Source organism: Brachyistius frenatus, unplaced genomic scaffold (assembly GCF_029030835.1).
Source record: "Brachyistius frenatus isolate BFR_SWC_R1_liver_20210118 unplaced genomic scaffold, ASM2903083v1 Contig_80, whole genome shotgun sequence".
In the NCBI taxonomy this organism is placed as follows: domain Eukaryota; kingdom Metazoa; phylum Chordata; class Actinopteri; family Embiotocidae; genus Brachyistius; species Brachyistius frenatus.
The window spans coordinates 226,098-247,500 of record NW_027210679.1 but is presented as its reverse complement, the minus strand read 5'-3'; the positions used below and the strand labels follow the sequence as shown (position 1 = coordinate 247,500).

Here is a 21,403-nt window from a genome sequence, read left to right as displayed (position 1 = left end):
CCCTCCCTCTTCGTCTCCCCCTCCCTCTCCCTCCTCCCTCTCCTTCCTGACATTGATCTGTATGTTATTCCTTCACTCCTGTTCCAACATGGGGCATTTGACAACCAGGCCAAGCCCAATAAGCAGTATATCCTAAGAAGTACATCCAAAGACATGAAAGGAGCTTACACTGCATTTGACATTGCCGTCAAGACGATCGACAATCACGTCTGTCTCCATTTACTTCTTGCAAGATAGGTTGACTCATATATCACTCATCAGCTCTGCAGAGATGATCACGCCGTGTCTTTTCATGGTACGCCACAAACCAAATTCCCATGTTAACTTGTTTCCTTTAACAAGACGTTTGGCATCCATTTTGTGTCATAACAGGAAGTATGATTCAACCACAAGCTTCTGTTTATCTTAGCTTAGCATAATTACTGGAAACAGGTAGCCTGGCTCTGGCAGTTTTACAAAATTCCAGTGTACTGTAATTATCTTATGCTACTTTACACTTCATTATTTGTCAAAGGAGATAGACTTATACTCTACTGTCATTTATTTGACCTTTTTAGTTACTTTTAAGAATAACATTTTAAATTTAGGATTTAGTTAGATGTTATATTACAAAAAGCACATGATAAGATACATTTTATATCAGTGGTTTCCTTTCCTATTTCAATCATTTCATTTCGCAACCCAATTGATTTATCTGGTGACCCTTTGCAAGGACACGAGCCCTACTTTGGGAACCGGTAAAGTTAACTACCTTACTTGATCATGAGAATAAATCAGTTCAAGCTAGCGTCACCTCATAAAGAAGTGAAACAGTGAAATGCTGAGACACACCTATAAATCTCGAAAGCTCAGAAATCAACAACTTGTGTTTCATTCATTTAATATGAAAATGATTTACTTTTGTTCTTCAACAGTAAATAAATGTGTTCCTATCCATTAATGCAAATAACCTACAAAGTAATCAATGGAACACTTGATTGTAAAAATGTACTCTGTATTGTTGCAGCTCTTGATTTCTGTGAAATTCCTGTAAAACTGTGTTTTCGTTTGAATGTTTAGTCAAATTAAATCCACTTTAAACTGCATTACATCCTGCAGCTATGAGGTTATAAGAATGGTTGGGATCAAGGACGAGTTCCGAATTAGTTCAATTGAGATTCTTATGTTTATTTTTGGCCCATGCTGTGTGCCACCCACATCTCTCAGCACCCGCCACCAACTGGCAATCAGAACAACACACTGGCCTTAATTCCCCCTGATTACCGAACGAGGTCCCTGTTGCATGAGTGTCTGACTTTTTTACACAATCAAACAATCATGCACTCAAAGTTACACTCACTCAGGTCCACACATGTCACCTCTCTCCTGCAACACGCGCGCATCCACATGAAAAATTCTGGTTGCAGACGATTGAACAGCAGAAAGGCTCCTGACAGTGACCGCTTCTCCCACATCTCGTCAAGGTGGTTGACAACTGGGTCACTGTGCTGACATTTTGTACCCACATACTGACTGACCTGCTCAGCTCTGGTCTGCTCTGGTTAATCTTAATCTGACATTATGTAATGGTATTAATAAGGTGCCCACATTAAATGGACTTCTTGCCACCAGGAACTTATTAAAGGGCAACAATGGTAACTCAATTGATTTTTTTTTTTCAATTAATAAGAAATTTCAGTTAATTTCATTCAATTCATTGCTTCCAAATAGACAATACAATTGTTGTGCTTTTAATGTTAAATTTGTTTTGCATGCAGTTGCAGACCAGAGTCGCTTTCAAAACTCTTTCTTGTGGATACCTTCAAGGGAAAATCTTACATTCAGATGCTTAAGTGGCTTTTTTTTTTTCTTTTTCTTTTTTTATGCAAGGCCTCATTGTTGATTTTCTGACAACAAAGCTCATGCATTACTTTTTCTTCCAGGACTGACAGAGGTCAGAGTGTCCTTGAACAGACCACCCAGGAGAGTTTTCAAACAGTCCCTGCTCACAACCACATTGCTGCAAATACAATCTTTGATCAACATGACGTCAACATGGTCCCTGCAAGGTGTTTATGCAAGTTTGAAGATCCAGAAAGTCTTTTTATTCAGCACTGACACAAACTGCAGCTAATAGCTGTTTGGAAGATAGGACATCCATCTTACAGCATGCCGTGAAAAATATTAAATGGCGGCGAGGTTTAGTAAAATATGGTTAAAGTAAGAGAAGAGGTAGGGGTCAGGTGGGTGAACCGCAGGGATTCAAGGCGTTTCATCACGTTTTGTCACTGTTCTTTGACTTTAATCGACCCTTTCCAGTCTAAGTTTTTATTTTTGCTGTGGGGGGGAAAAGGTGTTTGCTCCTTGCAGAGAGACTCAGCTGGAGCTGCAGCGACTGTAGCAGCAGAAATAAACACAAGATGGAGGAAAAAATACTCGTTCAGCTGTTAGTCTACATCAACTGTCACACCATGTTGCACTTATGCAAAGATGATTTGGTTGGAGAGGCACATGCAGGTTGTGGTGAACAATGTGTTCCATTGCTTCTTCTTTTTTTTTTTTTTTTAACTTGAACTTGATGCATCATATCTCGCCTCAAATCTTGCATTTCAAAGTGTATCACAGTGATTAGCAGAGTTCTTTATTGTATTACCAGTTGCAGATGCCAGTTGTAGAAGATGGAGGATAATTTTTTTGTATCTTGGTGTTCACATTTTATATTTGTTCTGAGGTAAAAATTTGATGGGAGATTCTCTTGAAGAAACTGGATATTTTAGAAACTCAGAATGGATCTGAAATAGAAATTTCCGCCTGCTTTAAACCCTGAATTTTCATTTCAAACACCAATGAGCTCCCTCCCAGCTGTCTTCAGCCTCAGCCTCTTCTCCTTCCTTCCTCTCCCTCTTTTATTTTCCCAGCTCCGGGAAGAGCTCACTGCATAGTATCACATTTCAAACTGTAAAGTCTGGCCCTATCTCTCCCAGGATCCCTCGTCACGCAATGCGGAGAACATGCATCAAATCCTTCACTGCAAAAGTCAGAGCAAACCCCAATCTGTTCCCCATTCACATACAAACTGTGTACGTTCAGAGAACACATAAATATTCTAACTGATACACACTGAGCGGCCGAGGCTTGGCAGTTTAGAGGCACGGTGCAGATAGAAAGCTAAGATTGCATGAGAGCCCTGAGCCTCACCTTTCAATTTCCAAACTCTGGCAGTAACCGCCGCTACATACATACAGTACAGTACTGGAAACATAGTGCACAGAGCATGTAAAGAGCAGATGGACAAACACAGAGAGACATTAAGCTTTTCCTCTAAAACACACTGGAAACCCATTTGTAGCATGGAAAAGAATAATTCAGGGACGCTCTGAAGGAGAAACAGTCAATATGTATTCTGTTTAAGCTGCAGAGAAACAAACACACTGCATAGGAAATGCTTGTATCGTGTGCGTGTGTGCGTGTGTGTGTGTGTGTGTGTGTGTGTGTGTGTGTGTGTGTGTGTAAAGCATCCGTGGAATGTTTGAGTCACATGTCTGTGCTTGCACTGTAACCTGCAGAAAAACACCCCGGGGCAATTCACAGCAGGTCACAGGCAGCATCAACGAGGACACCGCGGCAAGAGACCCAGCCAGCTTAACATCTTTAAAACAAACCACAGGCAGACGGCGTCGGCGACACGTGAGCAAGATATGGGATGACGAGTAATTACTGAATTTATGAAAACAATGTCTCTTGTGGAAGAAGGAAAAGTCGAGCGTGAGAAATAATGTGAAGTCAATTTGGTTCCATCTCATGTTCGGCTGGTGTAGGTGGTGCAGTTTACAAATAGCTCATCGTTAAAGGCACATGATATCTCCTTTAACCTGTGGGCAGCCAATGCAACCACCGGTAAAATATAAAACGGTGAAACAAAACATCAAATACATGAATGGAAGATCAAAAGGATTTCTGCTGCTTTTACTATTATTTTCTGGGCAAATTCGGACTCATAAGACACAAAGGATCAATCACTGAATCAAACAAGACAATTCAATTGTATGCCACATCTCCTTTCCAATTATATGCACATTCAGCTCTTGTGCTTAAAGCATAAGATTTCCTCATTTTAGGCCATCTGTGCCGGGGCAAAAAAGAAAAGTGCCGCCATCTGTGAATCACTGGCGAAGTCTGTGTACCAGCAGCTATCATCAGCTAAAGTGGTGGGAGAATAGCTCAGAAGACAATAACCTCTCCACAGACACGAGTGCATGTTGTTCACGAACATCAGCGTGTACAAAACGTACAAAAGCTAGAATGTGTTCCTGCACACTGACGAGGTTAGGAGGTCATTTCATGACAGTGTCATCTGAGTGCTACAGTTGGCAGAAAGGAAGCCGATCACGAGGTTTTAGCAGCTGAAAGATTGATATGACTTGATGCGAAGTGCAATTTGCATTAAGCTTTTGTAATGCTTTCATTTCTGAAGTTGAAAAAGTATCAACCACTCAGCAACTACAATACAAAGACTGATTTAAACTTGGAAGCGTCTGATTAAGTAATAAGAAATGAAGACAAAAAATTGAAGCAGATGCCACCTGTCAGTATTTGACAGTTTTTGACACATTTCAGTCGAAATTCAAAAGGTTTTGAGGTTTCACAACCAGTCCTCCTTGTCTGAAGGCTGCAAACTGATCACAAGGTACAGTATTTGCATGATGTTGTCAACAGCAACCTGAAAACACAGCAGGATGCTCTGCTGTTCACGCCTAAAAAGCAAAAAAACAACAACTCCCCTTTGTGTTGTTCAGCTTTTAGCGCGGACGAAGATGCGATTGCACCCATGATTATAAACGCCATGAATAAGCAGAAGTCTGTGGTCGACTGGGTCTTGACATGGAGAGAACCCATGACTGGAAGAACACGATGACAAAATAAAAGCAAACGTAGCGAAGCGTAGCAGACAGAAACCAGGAGCACTGAGGAGAAAAAAAAAAATATTCAGAAACCAGACAGCCAAAGGAAGCCAGAGGTCCTCTGAAAGTCTGTGGGAGTTTAAACCTCTAAACAAAACCTTAAGCCGCCGGAGACAGCAGACGCATGGGTGACGCAGGTCCGCTGACAGGTGCTCAACTCGCATTGGACCCAATCATATTTGACTGTTGGACAGCTGGAAGTCGCCTTCGACGTCGAGAAAAGTGGACTTTGTTCGTACTGAGAGGAATGGCAGGTACAGGTGGATATGTGGAGCCGCTCCAGGCAGCTGTGTATTTATTAGGATTTATGTTCTTTGAAGAACCGCCTTATTAAACATTACAGCAAGTCATGCTGTATAATCAGCCTTAAGGGCGGGGAGAGTCTGCATTATACTCGCGCCTCACGACACAAAGAATCGGATTCACGACTGGCAACCCACATCAAAGGCCCCCGTTTATATAAAAATCGACCTGCATCGATGCAGATTCCACCTGTGCTGCTGTGTAGGTCTGAGTGGGATCTTACACTTGTTTTGCATAACCACTGTATTTGTCCTGTGGTAAAATAAGACCACATAAAGTACACCTTGACTTGTATGTGACTGCTCCCTGACGACGTGTACACACACACACACACACGCACGCACATACACACACACACACACACACACACACACAGTATATTAACAGCTAATAATATCCAACACCAGCTCCATCGTGCCTTCATGCAAATCCACCCAGAAGGTCAGACGGTCAGAAGTTACATCACTTCCTTCCTCATGCAAATCTCCAATCTCATCTTCCTTTATTAGTTTTCTCTCATCTTATAGTGCTTTCCGAAGGGGATTAGTCATCTTTATCCATGAGAGAAATTTGCCTACTGTTGAAGCTTTTTTCCCAAAAAAAGGTTTCAAAATTCATGCGGCTGGAAATGACCACACGCATCCACAGAGACACATATTTATGCAGAAACGCACTTCGTCCTAACTCATCCTTCCCTCCGTTAATCGTTCTCTCCCAGTTCTGATCTCAGGCGCGGCGATAAGTCCTCCAGACCACCCTGGGCAGCAGGGGGGAGGAATAGATGAATGAAATGGTGCGGACGTGAGGACAGAGCTCTCCCTCCGGCAGGCCAAACCTAACAGATTGACTGTCTGAGTAAATAAAGCGAGGGCCGTCAAAGAATATTGGCGCTGCTCTTACCTGCTACCCTCCTTTTTCTGCTGCCTTTAATTAAGTTGTGTAATGAAAGAAACCCAAAGAAACAGACCCAGCTCCCTCTCCGATGTTTCCTGACAATCAGTGGGATTACTTGGGGAAAGCCGAGGATTCACACTGTAATATAACAAGATAGCAAACTTGAGACACGGGTGCTACACATCGTGTCGTGGAAAGTGGGAGGTCGAGAGCAGCACAAAATTAAAATCAGCTCTCCTGAATGACCCTCGGATGTTGCAAATATTCTAAATCCCAAAGGAGAAACAACATATTGTTGAGCAGATTTAAAGCTGCTTTCAAATAGCAATATCAAAAAGAGAACACACAACTTTATTTTGTGTGGACTGTTTGAGGATTGCAAACTGTTTCATCACCCACTCATTTCTCTTCTGTGTGTACCGTTTCATGCCCACTCTGACTTCGTGCATATTGACAGTACAAGACGTGATTGAGAGGAAATGCCACAGAGGCAGTAAAATAAAAAAATAAAAACATGCAAGAGCAAAGTCAGGCGGAGCAGTTCTCACAAACACAGTATCCTGTGCATCCATCAGACCCCTGTTCCCCTTCCCCCCAGATGAACCTGGGAAACTTCCAGCCTGACAAATCTGAATATTAGTCATCCTCACCACAGCTCTCCTGAAGGGCCAAGGACCATCCTTACAAGCCTCCAAAGATCAAACCAATGTGCTGACCAGATTATTTCACCTGGAGATTCTTCTCCAAAATCTGTCTCCGATTTTTCCTTCCAGTTTTTCCTTCCTTAAAGAGGAGTTTTTTCCTCCAAGCTGCTAACGAGGGAATTGTTGAATTGTTGGGTTCCTGTGATGTTGTGAAGTTCTGTTATACGGACTTTACTGTGTGATTTGGTCCTATATAAATAACACTGATTTGATTTGATTCGAATCAAAGATCACACAGTGGAACACAGGCCCTCTGCCTCTGCTGTGGTGTCATCACTGTTGTCCCCTCACGAATAATCAAGATAAAACCCCAAACACACCCTGGTGGTGTCCAATCAAATCAATTGTTCTTGTTTGAGGAAACTCTTTTTGTCTGGGGAGCAATTTGACATATTGGTAATTAAGGTTATCGCTAAAGTCATTATTCTTCAGGGAAATAAAAAAAGGAGAAAGTATTAGGAGGCAACTTTGGAAGGACCCACCCACATGAAACGGGAGACGTATGGACAAGAGAAACTCTGCTGGTCTGTGTCGTCTCTAACCATTTGTAAAGAAAGGAAAGTCAAACACACCAAATCCTTGTCAGAGCTGTAACAGCAGTTCATATAGACTCGTGTTTGCTAGTTAATATTAGTGCTTTGAAATCGTAGCTATTGGTAAATAAAGGACCGGATGACCATAATCAACCAAGAGGGTCATTTCTGTAAGTTGTTTCTAGAAATTGTGTTTTCAAAAACTCAGACAGGGACTTTATAAATCATCAATTAAAACTTAGACTGTGACTCAAAGCGATCTTGTTTTCCCTCTCTCCAGATTGATTGTCTTTTCTGCGCTTTAAATTTTGAAACAAAGCAGACTCCAGTCATAACAGATTTTTGGAGAGGTAAGAGTTGTACTACATCTGTCATCTATCCTTGAAATAAGTGTAACAAAAACATGAAACGTACATAAATCACAGCTCTTCTTTGCTCTTCTTTGCTGTGATTACCACTGAGGTGTTAATCACTATTTGTTCTCCGAATGCATTTGGGGGGGGGATCTTGAGCTCTGTGTTTCTTGCGGGTGAGTGACCTTTCCGGAAATGTAGATACTCTCTGTTTGATGCCGAGCTGTGGATTGAAAAACTAAAGAGGCCTATTTGAGAATTGTGTGTTTTGTAGATTGCTTCTTTAAAAGAAAACCAGCCCAGAGAGCAAGCGATGATTCAGCAAGCCCCAGACGTCTGCCATCACCACTTCCCATCTTCGGCTGCCTCTTTCTCAACGCAGTGCAGATCCTGGTTTTCCAAAAATATCGAAGCGTTCAGCACGGTTTGCCCCTCCAGGAGACGCGGGAATTACTTTGTCTTCCCTTTACCCCAACTTTTGTTATCTCTACCCATATTCCATTACTTTAAATCAAATTTCTGGAGGAAGCTCTAACTCGATGTAAAGCCTATGATGTGAGCAGCGGGGCGTGGGCTGGCTCTTACTCCAATTCTCATCATCTCATTTGATCCCACTATAAGTAATCTGTGTTTTTAGTTCAGGCTTTTTACTGAGGTGTCCTCAGCCCTGGAGAGGATCAGCCAAATCTCACATTAGGGAAACAATAGCCAGAAGCAGAGGCAGCTGAGCAGAGTCTGTGCTCAAATGTGACATGTCCACTACGTTTCTATACAGGTGTCAGACAGGTTTCAAATTACTAAAGGGCAATCGAAAACTTCCGAGGCTGCTCCAGTTTCATTCAAAACGGAGCACAGCACAGTGAGGCGCACGGAGGAGGTGGAAGCTGTAACCGTTGCAAGTACTCGAAATTAAAATCAGCACCCGAGTTACACCCATTTCTCACAGTTCTCGAGAAGTAATTCGAGGAACATTGAAATCAAATGTCATGAATGCCCTGACGATCGTCCCTCATCAATCTCACTGAACCTCCAGGACCGAGGCCATCCCCCTCATCAACCTTCCACAGTGAACAAATGCACTGATGTTTGCACGGTCAGCTCTAACACCGGCAGAATACAGGTCATCTGTTCAGTCACTGGAACGACGTGTTGCGCTTGTTATCAGGGCCGGAGGTGGTCAAACACGGAACTGAACAGTCTATTTATACGGTCAGTGACTGGAGGACGGTGACTTTGAGATTGGAAAGAAGCCTTTCAGTACCCAAGATTACTTTTCGTACCACGTCTCTATGTTGCGGGGTACTTCAGCTCAGCTGTGGCAGGTTTGGAGATGTGAGTGTGCAGAGATTACACTTCCTGTTTTGTAATATAAAACACATGTCCTTTAGGAGACAGAAACATAGTTTGAGAATCTCCCCTTTTAAATTGGACACCAGATTTAGTCGACCTATATATACATTTGTGAGGAAAAAAAAAACCTCGAGAGCAAAACTTGCACGTCTCATCTATCTCTCGAAAATCACTTTCTCTAGTTCAGACCTGCTTTCACTCTCACTCAACAGGACTAATGAGATGACCTTATGCAAGAACAAATAATAACTGTGATCTTTATCGATCTTTATTCCCTCTGGAAATTAACTGTGTTACATCACTTATGCCTCTCCATTTCGGATTCATTTCAACCTTACGACAAACTGCTTTTTTGTCCTGCAGATCCAAATGTTTGACCTTTAATCTGCTGTCAACTGGATGCAGGGAAGAAAGGAAAAAACAGTGAATAAGGAAGAAGGGGAAGATGTGGAAAATGCTTGGGCTATTCTGTGAAGATGTAAGAGTATCATCCTTAAATTCTTGGTCAAATCCTCTTTGCTCCTTGATTAGTTGTTGTCAGTTTGCCTTCACCCTGCAGCCGGGCTGGAGCCGGCCTTGCAGCTGTCCACAGTCCAACATTACATAACCGGGCTGCATCACAACCCCCCCCCCCCAGCCACTTTGCAGTCACCCCACCATGACACTGTCACCCCGCTGAGGAAATTACAAGAGGACAAAGTTGGATGCCAACTTAAGAGACACACACACACACACACACACACACACACACACACACACACAAACTCCTCTTCTTCCCGACATTTGCATGTTAAGGGCCAAGTTAATGAGGTAAGGCAGGGCTGTAATTGCTCACTTGCTTCCCTATTCCCACGGACCCGAAGCCCCTTCACCTTCTAAACCTGCGCTCAAACACACGCAACGTGCTGCTCGAGTGCGTCTGGGTGTGCTACCGCACACGAACCCATTCTACAGAATAGCTGACCCAGTTTCCCACCATGCACTGCTCGAACAGTATGCACCATGTCAAGACCATCGTGTGCGCTGCATCGCTCTACACGGCCCTGAAGAATTTAACTTGGATGCCAGGATGTGAACGTATCAAAGTTTCAAGATATAAAATCAGGCTCTCACATCTGCGCTTTGATTATCTATATGTTAAATGTTCAAACCCGTTCGATCAAGGTCGACATGGGATCAACGCAAAGCAGCAACTGTAACAATATTTGCCGACAGGACAGAGGGCGAAGGACTTTCTTCCACTTCATACTGCCCCAAAGGAGAAGATCGTGTTTGGAAAAGTCTAAATCTATTAAAATTCCATCAAAAAGACGAGTTTAATGTCGATAAAGGGCTTTCTATAACAGCCTGCCATCTGAAGTGCAACTGTAATGTAGAAAAAAAAAACAGGAATTCCACAAGCTGTGGCCAATTTAACAGCATCGTGTTCCCTGTGCATTATCAGTTTAGTCTGCTAATCAGTGTAAAATTCTGTCTTAAGGAGCGTTCACTTTATTTCACCAAGGACATGCACGGCTGCAGTCAGAAAGAGAGCCTCAGAAATACCACAGCAGCTCTCAGAAGAGAGCATATTGGATCCCTGCCGTGGTTATTACGTGAAACACGAGAGTTACGCTCAAATGACGTGAGCGGTCCACAAACATTTCAATGTCATTCAGGACACTCAGATACCTACGGTATGAAGATTTTTTTTTTTTTTTTCTAAATTTCAGATACATCACACTTTTCATTTCCGTTAGCCATGATTCATATTTTGACAGCACAATCCCCTCCGGCTTTTGCCTGTCATGTTCTGCTCATTAGCTTCAAAGAGGCGGATTGATGTTGTTGGAGGGTAAGGAGGTCAAGGCTTTTTTGACTCACGATGCAACAACATATTTTTAAAGAAGAAACCTCAGGACGAAAGCAGCAAAGACTTGCGCGTCGGTTTGGATTCTACCGAGTTGATGACATTAAACCAGCTGCAGGTCTGATTCATCCATGTGAGTTTGTGGAAGAGTGCAGGCGTTCATCCCCACCCACATGGAATCCAATAAGAGTAACAAAGAATTAGCCGGTGTTTCGTCGGTTGCTAAGCAAACTGGGTCTGATTTGACAGAATGCAACCCTCCAGTGGGTCCCACCTACGCAATCCTTCTATCTCCACCGAGGACCCCGCGATGCAGTCCGCGCTAACAGACCGGCTCGCTGCATTTTAAAAACAAGACATTCTGCAGCACTAAAAGGATAACATGGGCTGACATTATATAAGCCGTCAGGAAACGTGCCACCTTGCCAAACCTGGTTTGCGTAAGAACAGTTAGTTAACCTTTAGTAATGGGAGCACTAATTAGGGCTGGGCAGCCGTTAAAACATATTATAAATCACACTATCCGTGACTAAAAGAGCTGTATGGAGAAAGACGGTGTGCCCCTACCCAACAAACCAAGTTCATGTCAGGAAAAAGTTACAAAGCACCAGATCCCGAGAGCAATCTGCTGCACCAAGACCTGCTTTGACTTCTACATCGTTAAGTATAGAAGAAAAAAAATTACCCAGGGTGCACAGCAAGCCATCCATCAACAACTTTGATTATTCTTGTAATAAATGCCAGCACAGATGCCACTTTAAACTTTCAAACAGTCACTGCCAGCTCCTTTGAACCATGTTTCTGCGTGGTTGAGTGGGGATCTTCAATATTCATTTTTCAAGATGTTTACAAAACAACTTCATGCCGAAGTGGGAGCAGATTTTTCTGTCAGTTTTGACACCACGCAGGAACATCCACATATTAAAACAAAAACTGTTGATTTGCGGAAACGTTAAATATGTTTGCGTTTGTCTTTCTGTTGTTGCTTTTTTTTTTTTTTTTTTTTTTTGAAGGGGACGTGCGTATTTCAGGGTTTGTGCGTTTTCTGGTTGTGCCAAACTTCTATGGAGTCGCTCGAAGCAGCCCAAATCTAATGTTTCTGGGGTATCGACTGAAACTCTTTGAAACCCCGGACTTGTGCATCTGTACGGGGTAGCCCGTTCTCGCTTTGTCGTTAGCGAATTCCCCTTGTGTCACCTTGAGCATCGTTGGCAACGAGAACAAGCGCTTCAAACCACCAACCTTCATGATGCCGCAAGGTGTGTTTCCAGCTCCCTGACTTCTCTCCGCGGAATTGTCACGGCTGCCACTCCCGATCCGTGAACTGCTGTGGTCCCTGTACCGTCCGTTGGTGTAAACTCCGTCGGCCCCGTAGCCCTGGGCAGCGGCTGACACCTCCAAGTACGTCCGGGTACCGGTCGGGGGCGGCGGGGCCGAGTCCCCGGGGATCCCCGCTGCGTTGGTCGCACCCTGGGTCGGCGGGGCGCTGATGGCCAGATCGAAAAAATGTCCCGACACCGTATCTGAAGCGTGTACCCCTGCCATGATCCGATCCGCCGGTGTTACAGCAAAGCCCTCCCCTCCACAATGTCACAAAAAAAAACCCATTTTCTCAAAGCGCGGTGTGACTGCTGGCGTCCGGAGCGGCTCGTCTTGTTCTCTGGATCACTGCTGGTCCATCATCCGGGCGCGCGGTCGCGTCGGAAGGTTCGACTTGGAACAGTCCCGGTGAAATAACAAGCAAACACTGTACGGCTTCCCCACCCAACCCCCCCCCACCCACAACCCAACCCCCCCGCCCCCCCGCACGCGACCTCCTCCGCTTGGCTTTCTGGAGGCGTGCGCGCAGAGATATTGGAAATGCAGACTTGCGATCGGGGTTTGCTGCTCTCCTCTTCTGTTTACAGCTTTGCACTTTCGTCTCCTGGTCTTCAAAAAAAAAAAAATCGGTCTCACTCACCACGTCCGTCTCCCGTAGACTGCGCCGTGCGCATGGCCTCGCGTCCTCAGCACTTTTGCAGCGCTTGCAAACAGGAGAGCTTACCACCACCCCCCCTCCCGCCCCCCTGTCTCATGCATCCGCGGGACAAATTCAAGGCTGCGAGAGCGCAATCGCATTAAGCACACAAACTGGTGTACGCACGCACATGCGCGTGCGCGTACAATTAAATCCAGTATCGCGCGCAATCACGGTTTGAGTCCTCAGACGTGCGCGCGCAATCTCCCCACTAACCGACTACATTGACTGTTTCAGGTAGTTTGGGTCGAGCATTAAAAACAATTTGTACACTGAAGATTCTACAGTTTCGCTTCGCAAAATGTTAACATTATTTTTTTGATATAAAATATCTTGTGAAGTTAGGGTGCAGGCTCTCCACAAGAGGGAGCTCAAGGAAGACGATTAAAACACTTTGATAATTGGATTGAAAAAAAAAAAAAAAAAGTTTGTAAATCAAAAATCCCCATTAAAACATAGTGCTGAGTTGCAAAACAAAAACAAACAAAAAAAAATGCAAAAAAGATGAATCAAATAGGAAGGAAAGCGAGGTCAAAATCATCAGGAGGCAGTGACAGACATTTGAGCAGCTGTTACTTTCCTTGCTCGCAGAGCAAACTGGAACAGGCCCTTCGATTCTGCAGCTCAGCAACTGGATGATAATGACCAAGTCTAGCTTCAGGTGCTTTACATCAATGAAACGTGGTGCCTTTGTTTCCTTAAGGACACCAACGACTGCAGGGCAGAAGGGGGAAAAAAACTCAACAGATATTTTTTTCTACATTTGAACTGCTTGTTGCAGTTTTAATGATGGCCTTCCTGCTCACAGTCCACACTCACATTCTCCCATTCTCAAAATCTGAGAGAGCCTCGCTTCTTTTAACACCGGCTGATCTAAATAAGCATAGAAAGGGAAAATAATAATAATAAGCGGGGATGTGGAAGAATGAATTACATGAAGTGGTTATATCGTTTCCGCCCACCAAACGAACTGTAGTAAAAGGTAATGTGCGAGCTGACACTCCTCTGCAATTTCACACTTTCACTCTTCATCAAAGATGTGAGGACGCTCTTCTTCCTCCCCTCCTCCCCTCATATCGATTCGAAAACAATCAGCAGGAGGCCGCAACATAGAGGAGACCGACCATTATTCCATTTCATTCACAATTACATTCAAAGTAAAACGGAAAGGCGGCTGTCGTGCAGCATCTCTGCAAGTAGGCTCAACTCTGCGCCTCATTTCTACATATATGTCAAACCTGAGCATGTGTTGACATTTCTGAGGTCAGGCCGACACAACATGCGGAGTGTAAAATTCAATGTCAGGCCGACTCACATCATCAGACGAGACAAGGCCAGTAAGCTGGGATAATGCAACCCCATTTATAACCCACTAAGAAAGCAAATCAAATCATAGACAATTTGAATGAAAGGAGTCACGTGCAGCAGAGAGCGTGCACTCTGCTCATAATTGCCATTTATGGCCGGACTAATCAGAGCCAAAGCAGCACTTCATGGGCAGACTTGATTTATATTTGGTTTGTTATCTTTCATGCAACAATGGGAAAATTCTTTCTGGTAAGTAGCGACACCCACATGACACACAAAAGCAGACTGTTTGTCATCATCAGATGTGTTTTGTCCGAGGGTGGGACAATATGTCAGAGTAAAAGTTCTTATTCAAAGATGCTTGTGTTTTTCCACAGATATTTTCACAGACCTCGGTGGCGATTGGAGGCTTAATCTGAAGCCAAAACACAACGTCTCTGTTTGCATGCAGCCTTACGGATGAAAATTATGCGGACGCCTTCTGAGTCCAGATCCTCCTCAAGGACCGGCAGGATACTGACAAGGAGAAGTGAATAAAATCTGTGAATGAATGATGTGACAGAGGAGAAGAGTGAAAAGGGGGATGAAGGAATGAAATGCCTGCTGGTACACCGAGGCAGTGGGGGTTTTTTTTTCCTGAAGGAGGAGTTTGGAGAAATTTCATATCTCCTTCTCTTCCTTCTATTCACTCGCTGCTCTCCCTTTCTTTCTCCTCGTGATCTCTCATGGTCATGTATTATGCATTCTCAGAAATTATTTAACAAAAATTCTGCTTTTAAAAGCCTCCCCACCAAGCCCAGCTGCCTCACTTTAATGTGAAAGGGCTTCAGCCTCCAAATTCAAGTGGTACAGTTCACTTGAGTCCACAAAGATGTGACCAGTCACCCTTTCAAAAGGGGCTTCTCATCGATCCACCCACAACAACTGGATTTTATACTGAACTGTAAGTGAAGTAATGAATGACTAGATCAGGACTGTTGGACAAAGATACATTTATTTTTGTTTGACTGAGGGTAGAATGAGTTCAAATAAAACGGTGAGGGAGGAAGAAAAATGAAATACGGATTAGACTGTATCAGCGGTCTTAAACACAGAAATAGCAATGCCATTCTAAAATAACACTCTTGTTGTTTTCCATTGAGGTTTGCTTTAGTTTCCTGTGGCAGGATGTCAGCCATGGCTGTATACACTAAGGCACCGCTCCCTCCTGCTGAACTAGCAGCACGAGGTTCAGACCAATGGATCTCCGTTGCCATACCTTCAGGCCTCGCACAGCACCCTCCTCTTGATCAGTCAACATACACCCGGCTATTGATCACGCCTGTTAATCCAGCTGACCGGAGGAGCAAAGAAGAGCGCTCAACGTCCGAAACGTTCAGGACTTATGACCACACTTTGTGATTTATTCGCTGCTTTATCACCGAACACCTTTATTTTTGAATTCCCAGTATCTCTGCAGCATCAGTTCTACCTACAAGGGAGGGTCGTGAAATAAGGGTGAAACCACAAGGACAAGACACACGCCGAATGTGTGAATTGTACATTTGAATTATGATATCTATAGAGGAAGTTCCCGCTGTTCATAGCAGAGTAGTGTAGGGTGTGTCTTGCCACTACACTTCCTGCGCTTACCCATGTGATAATCAGTCCAACGGGAACCGAAAATCATCACAGACGCTTTTTTCGAAGTTTGTTCCTCAGAATGTAACTCTGTATTTAGGGTGGCTTTTTAAAAGCACGGTCCAGATTTAAACAAAAGTGTGGGGGGGGGGGGGAAATAAAACTGTAATCGTGGAATTGGATGGTTTCATGATGATGTAGAAGATTTGTATCTGTTGTGTAGGAATACAGCACTATAATCTGAATTTTATCTTCTTCTTTTTTTAAAACAGATAAAATGCCATGTTTAACATCTATAATTTAAACTTGTCCATTATATGTGTGAATAGAGGCCAGGTGGTGGCAAAGAATGGACATGGATAAAGATTCCCAAGTGGAGTGAACATGTGCCACCTCCTCTACAGAAATGACATCAAGCTGTATGCCAGAAGGGCATGAGACATGGATTTACCTAACCAGGATCAGGATATCTGTATGTAAATCAGGCCGGATAAGTGCGGCCGAATGGCGGCAAAGAGAGGAAATGTGATCAGAACAGAAGGGGTGGATGGACCAGAAGATTGTACAGCTGACATACAGGACAGCCTGTGAGTACCTGGATATCCCGCAGGGCAGGGGGAGCCTTGACGAGGGTGCAAAGAGGTCAGCTGCAGTCAATACCTCCAGAGAGTAAGGCAGGTGCTGAGAAACCAGCTCCATGAATAAGGTCAGAGTCGTCAACATGTACGCCCTACCAGTCATCAAACACCCACCTGGAATAACAAGATGGCCACAGGAAGAGACAGATGCCACTGATAAGGAAGTGTAATTGAATAATTCAGGAATGAGTGACACGTTATATTTAACGTTAACACATGGCACCCCGTCTGGTTTATTCGATTTTACTGACATCTAGTGGTGACAGAGCTTACGTACTGCAGGTGCTTCTTCTCAAATCTGCTGGATCTCTTTAATTTCAGCTGACTGTGAGTTCTCAAACGGTTATGATTGTTGAAGTGATTTGGTTTGTTGATTGTGATATGTTGCGTCTCTGCATGTCCGTAAATATTTATTTCTCCCTCTCTGGGGAACCCTGTGTGGTTCTATGAACGGAGCCCCGCAGGTGAGCTGTGTTGATTGGGTTGCGACTGTGAATGAGTGTGTGGATTTAATTTCTTTTGTTTTTCAGTGGTGTGTTTTTTTTTTAATTTTTTTATTGCTGTTGTTTCTTTGTTTGGGTCTTTTTTTTGTTGGGGGATGTAAATTAAGTTACAGTGTTGTAAGATATGTGTTGCTATTTCCGGATGATATCTCTTTTTTTTTTTTTTTTAGGTATTGGCAACATGGAAGTTTAATTTGGATGTTTTTACTACAGATCTGTCTGTTAAAAAATGTGTTAGTGGAAAAAAGGCTGATTCGTTGGTTATTGTCAAATTCTTTGATCTAGTGCTTTAAATTTGAAAAGAAAAAAAAAAAAAAGAGACCCAAAGCAAATCTTTCTTTAAGTAAGACTCCTAATTAAACAATACCTTTTGGAAGAGGGGTTGGAAAGAGTCAAACTTTTTCTCTAGGGCGTGAAGTAAAAAAAACAAAACATCTACTGACCACACCTCTCGATGGATCCATTTATCAGCAGAGCACATTGCGGGTCCTTTGTTAGACAGTAACGACGTCTTTGCATCTTTGCATGAGCTGCATCCTGTTTTACAATCTTTGTGTGCAACAGTGCCACTGCTCTCTTGTCTGGCTATCAGGTTGTTTGTTGTCATGTCTTCTCTGGTGAATTATGTAATGATAGATCATTTGGTGTCAGGTAATCTTCAGATCCTTTGGCCTTCAGAAAGATGTTGTGTCAAGACACACATGAGAAAAAGATAAACCTGATGGTGTAAAGCTTCCTTTACTGTCAGTAGCCAACACTTTAGCATTTTTGGTTGAGAGCAGAAGGGAGTAATTGTTGTGCTTTCCATCAGTTTCAAATTTGCCTAAACATCTGTTATGATGGTATACTTCTTGAAGTGAAGTGTCCTTTCCAGCTCACCTCTCTGGTATTCCATCCTGTCTTCTCACTGTCCTCCTGACCTCACCCTTCCTGCTGACTGTCATTCTCACATAGTAGCCGGTACATAATATAAACATATATGATACAGCTGAAATGCTTTAAATTCAAATTAACCTTAATAATACATTTTTAGCTTATGGACTCAGCCAGAGAATTCCTCACCATCAAAAACTGGTAATGAAAATCATTTAAGCAATAACTGGCCACACTCTATTGAATTGCATGCAAATTAGATGTTCTTATCTCTCTCACACACACACACACACACACACACGCACGCACACACACACACACACACACACACACACACAAAGCTATGTTTCTTATAGCCACCAGATGGCAGAAAGGAGCTTATTTTTCCACTAACTTTCCCATACTGACCATCTTTTTATGGTCAGATTTTAGAGTTGCTGAATTACAATTTGAATATTGAGCTCCTGCACGGTTTACGACATGTACACTTTATCTTTGCTTCCATTCTAATATACCAAATATACCAGGCAATTTAGCACCATCCCAGTTCAGCCATTCCAAAAGTTAAGTGCAGTTTGAAGAGCATCTTAAATCCTCTCTGCTCCAATTTGTGAGAGTTACATAGATGTTGTGTTTGTGCAGTTAATGCAATCCAAAAGCTTCTCAGAGGGGAATGTTGCATTTGTGTGGTATTGTGCTGATTTATGGAAAGAAACAAATGTCTGACCGCACCGGAAACATTCAAAAATCTAAACAACATTGGGATACTCTGTAAAATGAGCAGCACTCATGTTAAGCAGTCAGGAACATTCCTTTAAAGTAACAGTGCTCATTTTAAAAAGTATATTGAGATGATTAATTTATTGTCAAGAATTGTTGGACATTTCTTCAGCCCTCGTTTATCTTTTTCACTGTCTGTAAATTACATTTTCTTCATTCATAAAGCATCATAAAGTAACAGTATATTGTTCAGTGCAATACCATGCTGTAATATTTTTTTTAATATATTTAATAATATAACTCCTCTGTCCATGTCTATATGTTGTGACTCATTCGACATGTTGCAGCGCATTAACAATAAAGCAGTGTAACGTACCTCGATGGCAAAATATGCCTTCTGAATGAACATGTTTAAATGAATGTACACGTCTTTAATTACATGGATCACATCATATACTGTAAATAATGCAGTTACCCAAAACACCTTTACTCTGTAAATACCTGCTGAATCAAATGGACTTTGTGGACTGCTGGTTAAATGAATGAAGGTACCTGCTGGCCCACAAAAGTGAACTTCGTAGAGAAAAATCTAAAATCAAAATCTACTGAACTTCTACAGGTTGAGTTCAAATTATTTATGAAACTTTATTTTCTTCTTTCTTTTCAACTCAACTGCTGTTTCTCTTGGAAAACCTCCAAGTGATAAACCCAAACCACAAACATGGTACATACATCAAACAGCACACAGCGCCATCTACGTCATTGAAAAATACAGTCTACAGTGGAACAAAGCTAAAAAATGATGACGATAATGGTAATGAGGGATATATCACAAGACTGTCCACGTAGCTTGAGATTGTTTGAAAACAGGAAAGAATGAGATGCGAAAGAAAATAAAGAAATGAGGAAATATTTTAAATACTGTAATGTCTATCGGACAACCACAAAAGCACATCATAAATTCTTCTCTGATTTCTCTGTGTTCTTGTTCAACTGGTACCTCTGGTCACACGGGACGTCTGCTCAGACTGAGGAGGTATTGTACGTAAATCCTCACGGTCATGCACATGGGTTACATTCAATTGGGGAGTGCCAGGGAAACAATAATAAAAGAGAGTTATGATAGAGAAAATAAATTCATATATTTTGTATACATAGATCATTTTCTATTTGGCTTATACATCGGCTAAGCAAAAGTGATTCATTCCTGAGGTGCAAGGCTGTTTTAAACAATTATCTTTTTCATGTGTGGCAAAACGGGGATGCACAACAAAAACTGATCCGGACCGAAAACAAAAGTCAGACCAAGAAACAAACGGACAAAATGAAATATCATCGAGTTCTCTATGCAGCCCAGCAGTTCATGAGTCTGTGCAATAATTCAAAGCCTGCCCGTATCTATGGTTTGCAACTTCAGCTGCTGGCACGGTCATGTTGGACACACGGACACATGCACATGCTCGTTTTGCCACAGCGTCGTGATGCAGCTGGAGGAGCAAAATGGGCTGACGGGCAGAAAAAAGTCCGACCGGGAGCGGCACGGCCCCAAAAATATTCAGCCACAGCTGATCGGACATGTGACGCTTCAGGACTCTGGACTTCTTCAGGTCAGTGGTTTCAAGCATTAAAACAGCCAACAGAGCTAGACCTCGGGCAACAAGGGATCTTCTTGACACATATCAACGCATATTACAAGAATAAAATCCACTGAGCGTACCAACCGGTGTGAGTGTGTGTGCAGAAACAACGACAGAACCAAAACAAGCCACGACTGTCAGTAGAATGATGCGAGGTAGCATTGATGAGGGGAACAGAGGGACCTGAGAGGACGAAGCAGGCAGCGCTGGGTAAATGCTTAGGTCAGCATTTCTGTGTACAAACAGAAGACATATAGCCCTGTGAGAGCGAGGGAGGTGCATCAACTCCCCTCCTAGGTTTCAGCTGGTGAACAAATCAGAAATAGTCTAAAACTTGTGCCTGTGCTGATGCGTGTGCTGTCAGTTGCAGAGAGCGAAGAGAGACGCTCTGCCTGTAGGTTAGTGTATATGGATTTGAAAAAACTAACTTTAATACTCCAGAGCAACAACTCCGACGATGTTGTTATAAGCAAAAGCAAAACTCTGCGTTGATGTTTCTTTTTCATTAAAGGGCAATATCAGTGTCACTATGAAAATACTGATAAGCCATTTACAAAGAAGAAAATATAAAATAAAAACATGAACTCCTAAAAAATAATGTCATACAGTAGCATATTTCTTTTAAAATCAGTTTCGAATCAATTGGAAACGCATGCACAATGTGAATGAACATTACTTCTTTTCTTTTTCACAATACTGTAACACTGTAGGTTTTGCATTATATTTAGTCTGTTTTACAAACATGTATGGACACAAATAAAACTATAAAAAAAAAAAAAAAAAAAAAAAAATTCACCGACATGCATGCCATCATGCTGAAAAGAAAAAAAAAAAAAAAAAAAAATCACAACCATTATTAACATTTCACATTATAGCAAGATGAAAAAAAAAAAAAAAAAGAGAAATGAATGGAATTAAACCATGTCAATGTGAGTAGGGCAAGTTTGGGAGGCAGGGCTTGTTTGGTGTTGTCGCGTGTCAAAGGGTCGAGGGTCAGGACTGCTGGCCACTCCATTGGCTCTCTACGGGCCGCCGGAGAAGCTCCTCTACGTGTCTCGCCACATCCATGGTGTCGTCTAGGTCGAAGTCTCCGTCTGCGTCCAACATAGAGTCGCTCCTGCCACGGGACACAGAGAGGAGCCGCCCACACTCAGACAAGCC

General features: G+C 42.8%; 1 protein-coding gene across 1 annotated transcript in view; it reads right to left on the bottom strand.

Moving 5' to 3' along the window:
- The window catches only part of stat5a (signal transducer and activator of transcription 5a), an 86,835-nt gene that overhangs the window by 49,452 nt on the left and 15,980 nt on the right, over window positions 1–21,403 (bottom strand). Inside the window, 9 exon segments of the mRNA XM_069709056.1 lie at window positions 12,169–12,474; window positions 12,476–12,520; window positions 12,522–12,597; window positions 12,871–12,898; window positions 12,901–12,992; window positions 16,467–16,623; window positions 20,297–20,435; window positions 20,437–20,599; window positions 21,243–21,359. Coding sequence (XP_069565157.1) covers window positions 12,169–12,474; window positions 12,476–12,520; window positions 12,522–12,597; window positions 12,871–12,898; window positions 12,901–12,992; window positions 16,467–16,623; window positions 20,297–20,435; window positions 20,437–20,599; window positions 21,243–21,359 — 1,123 coding nt within the window.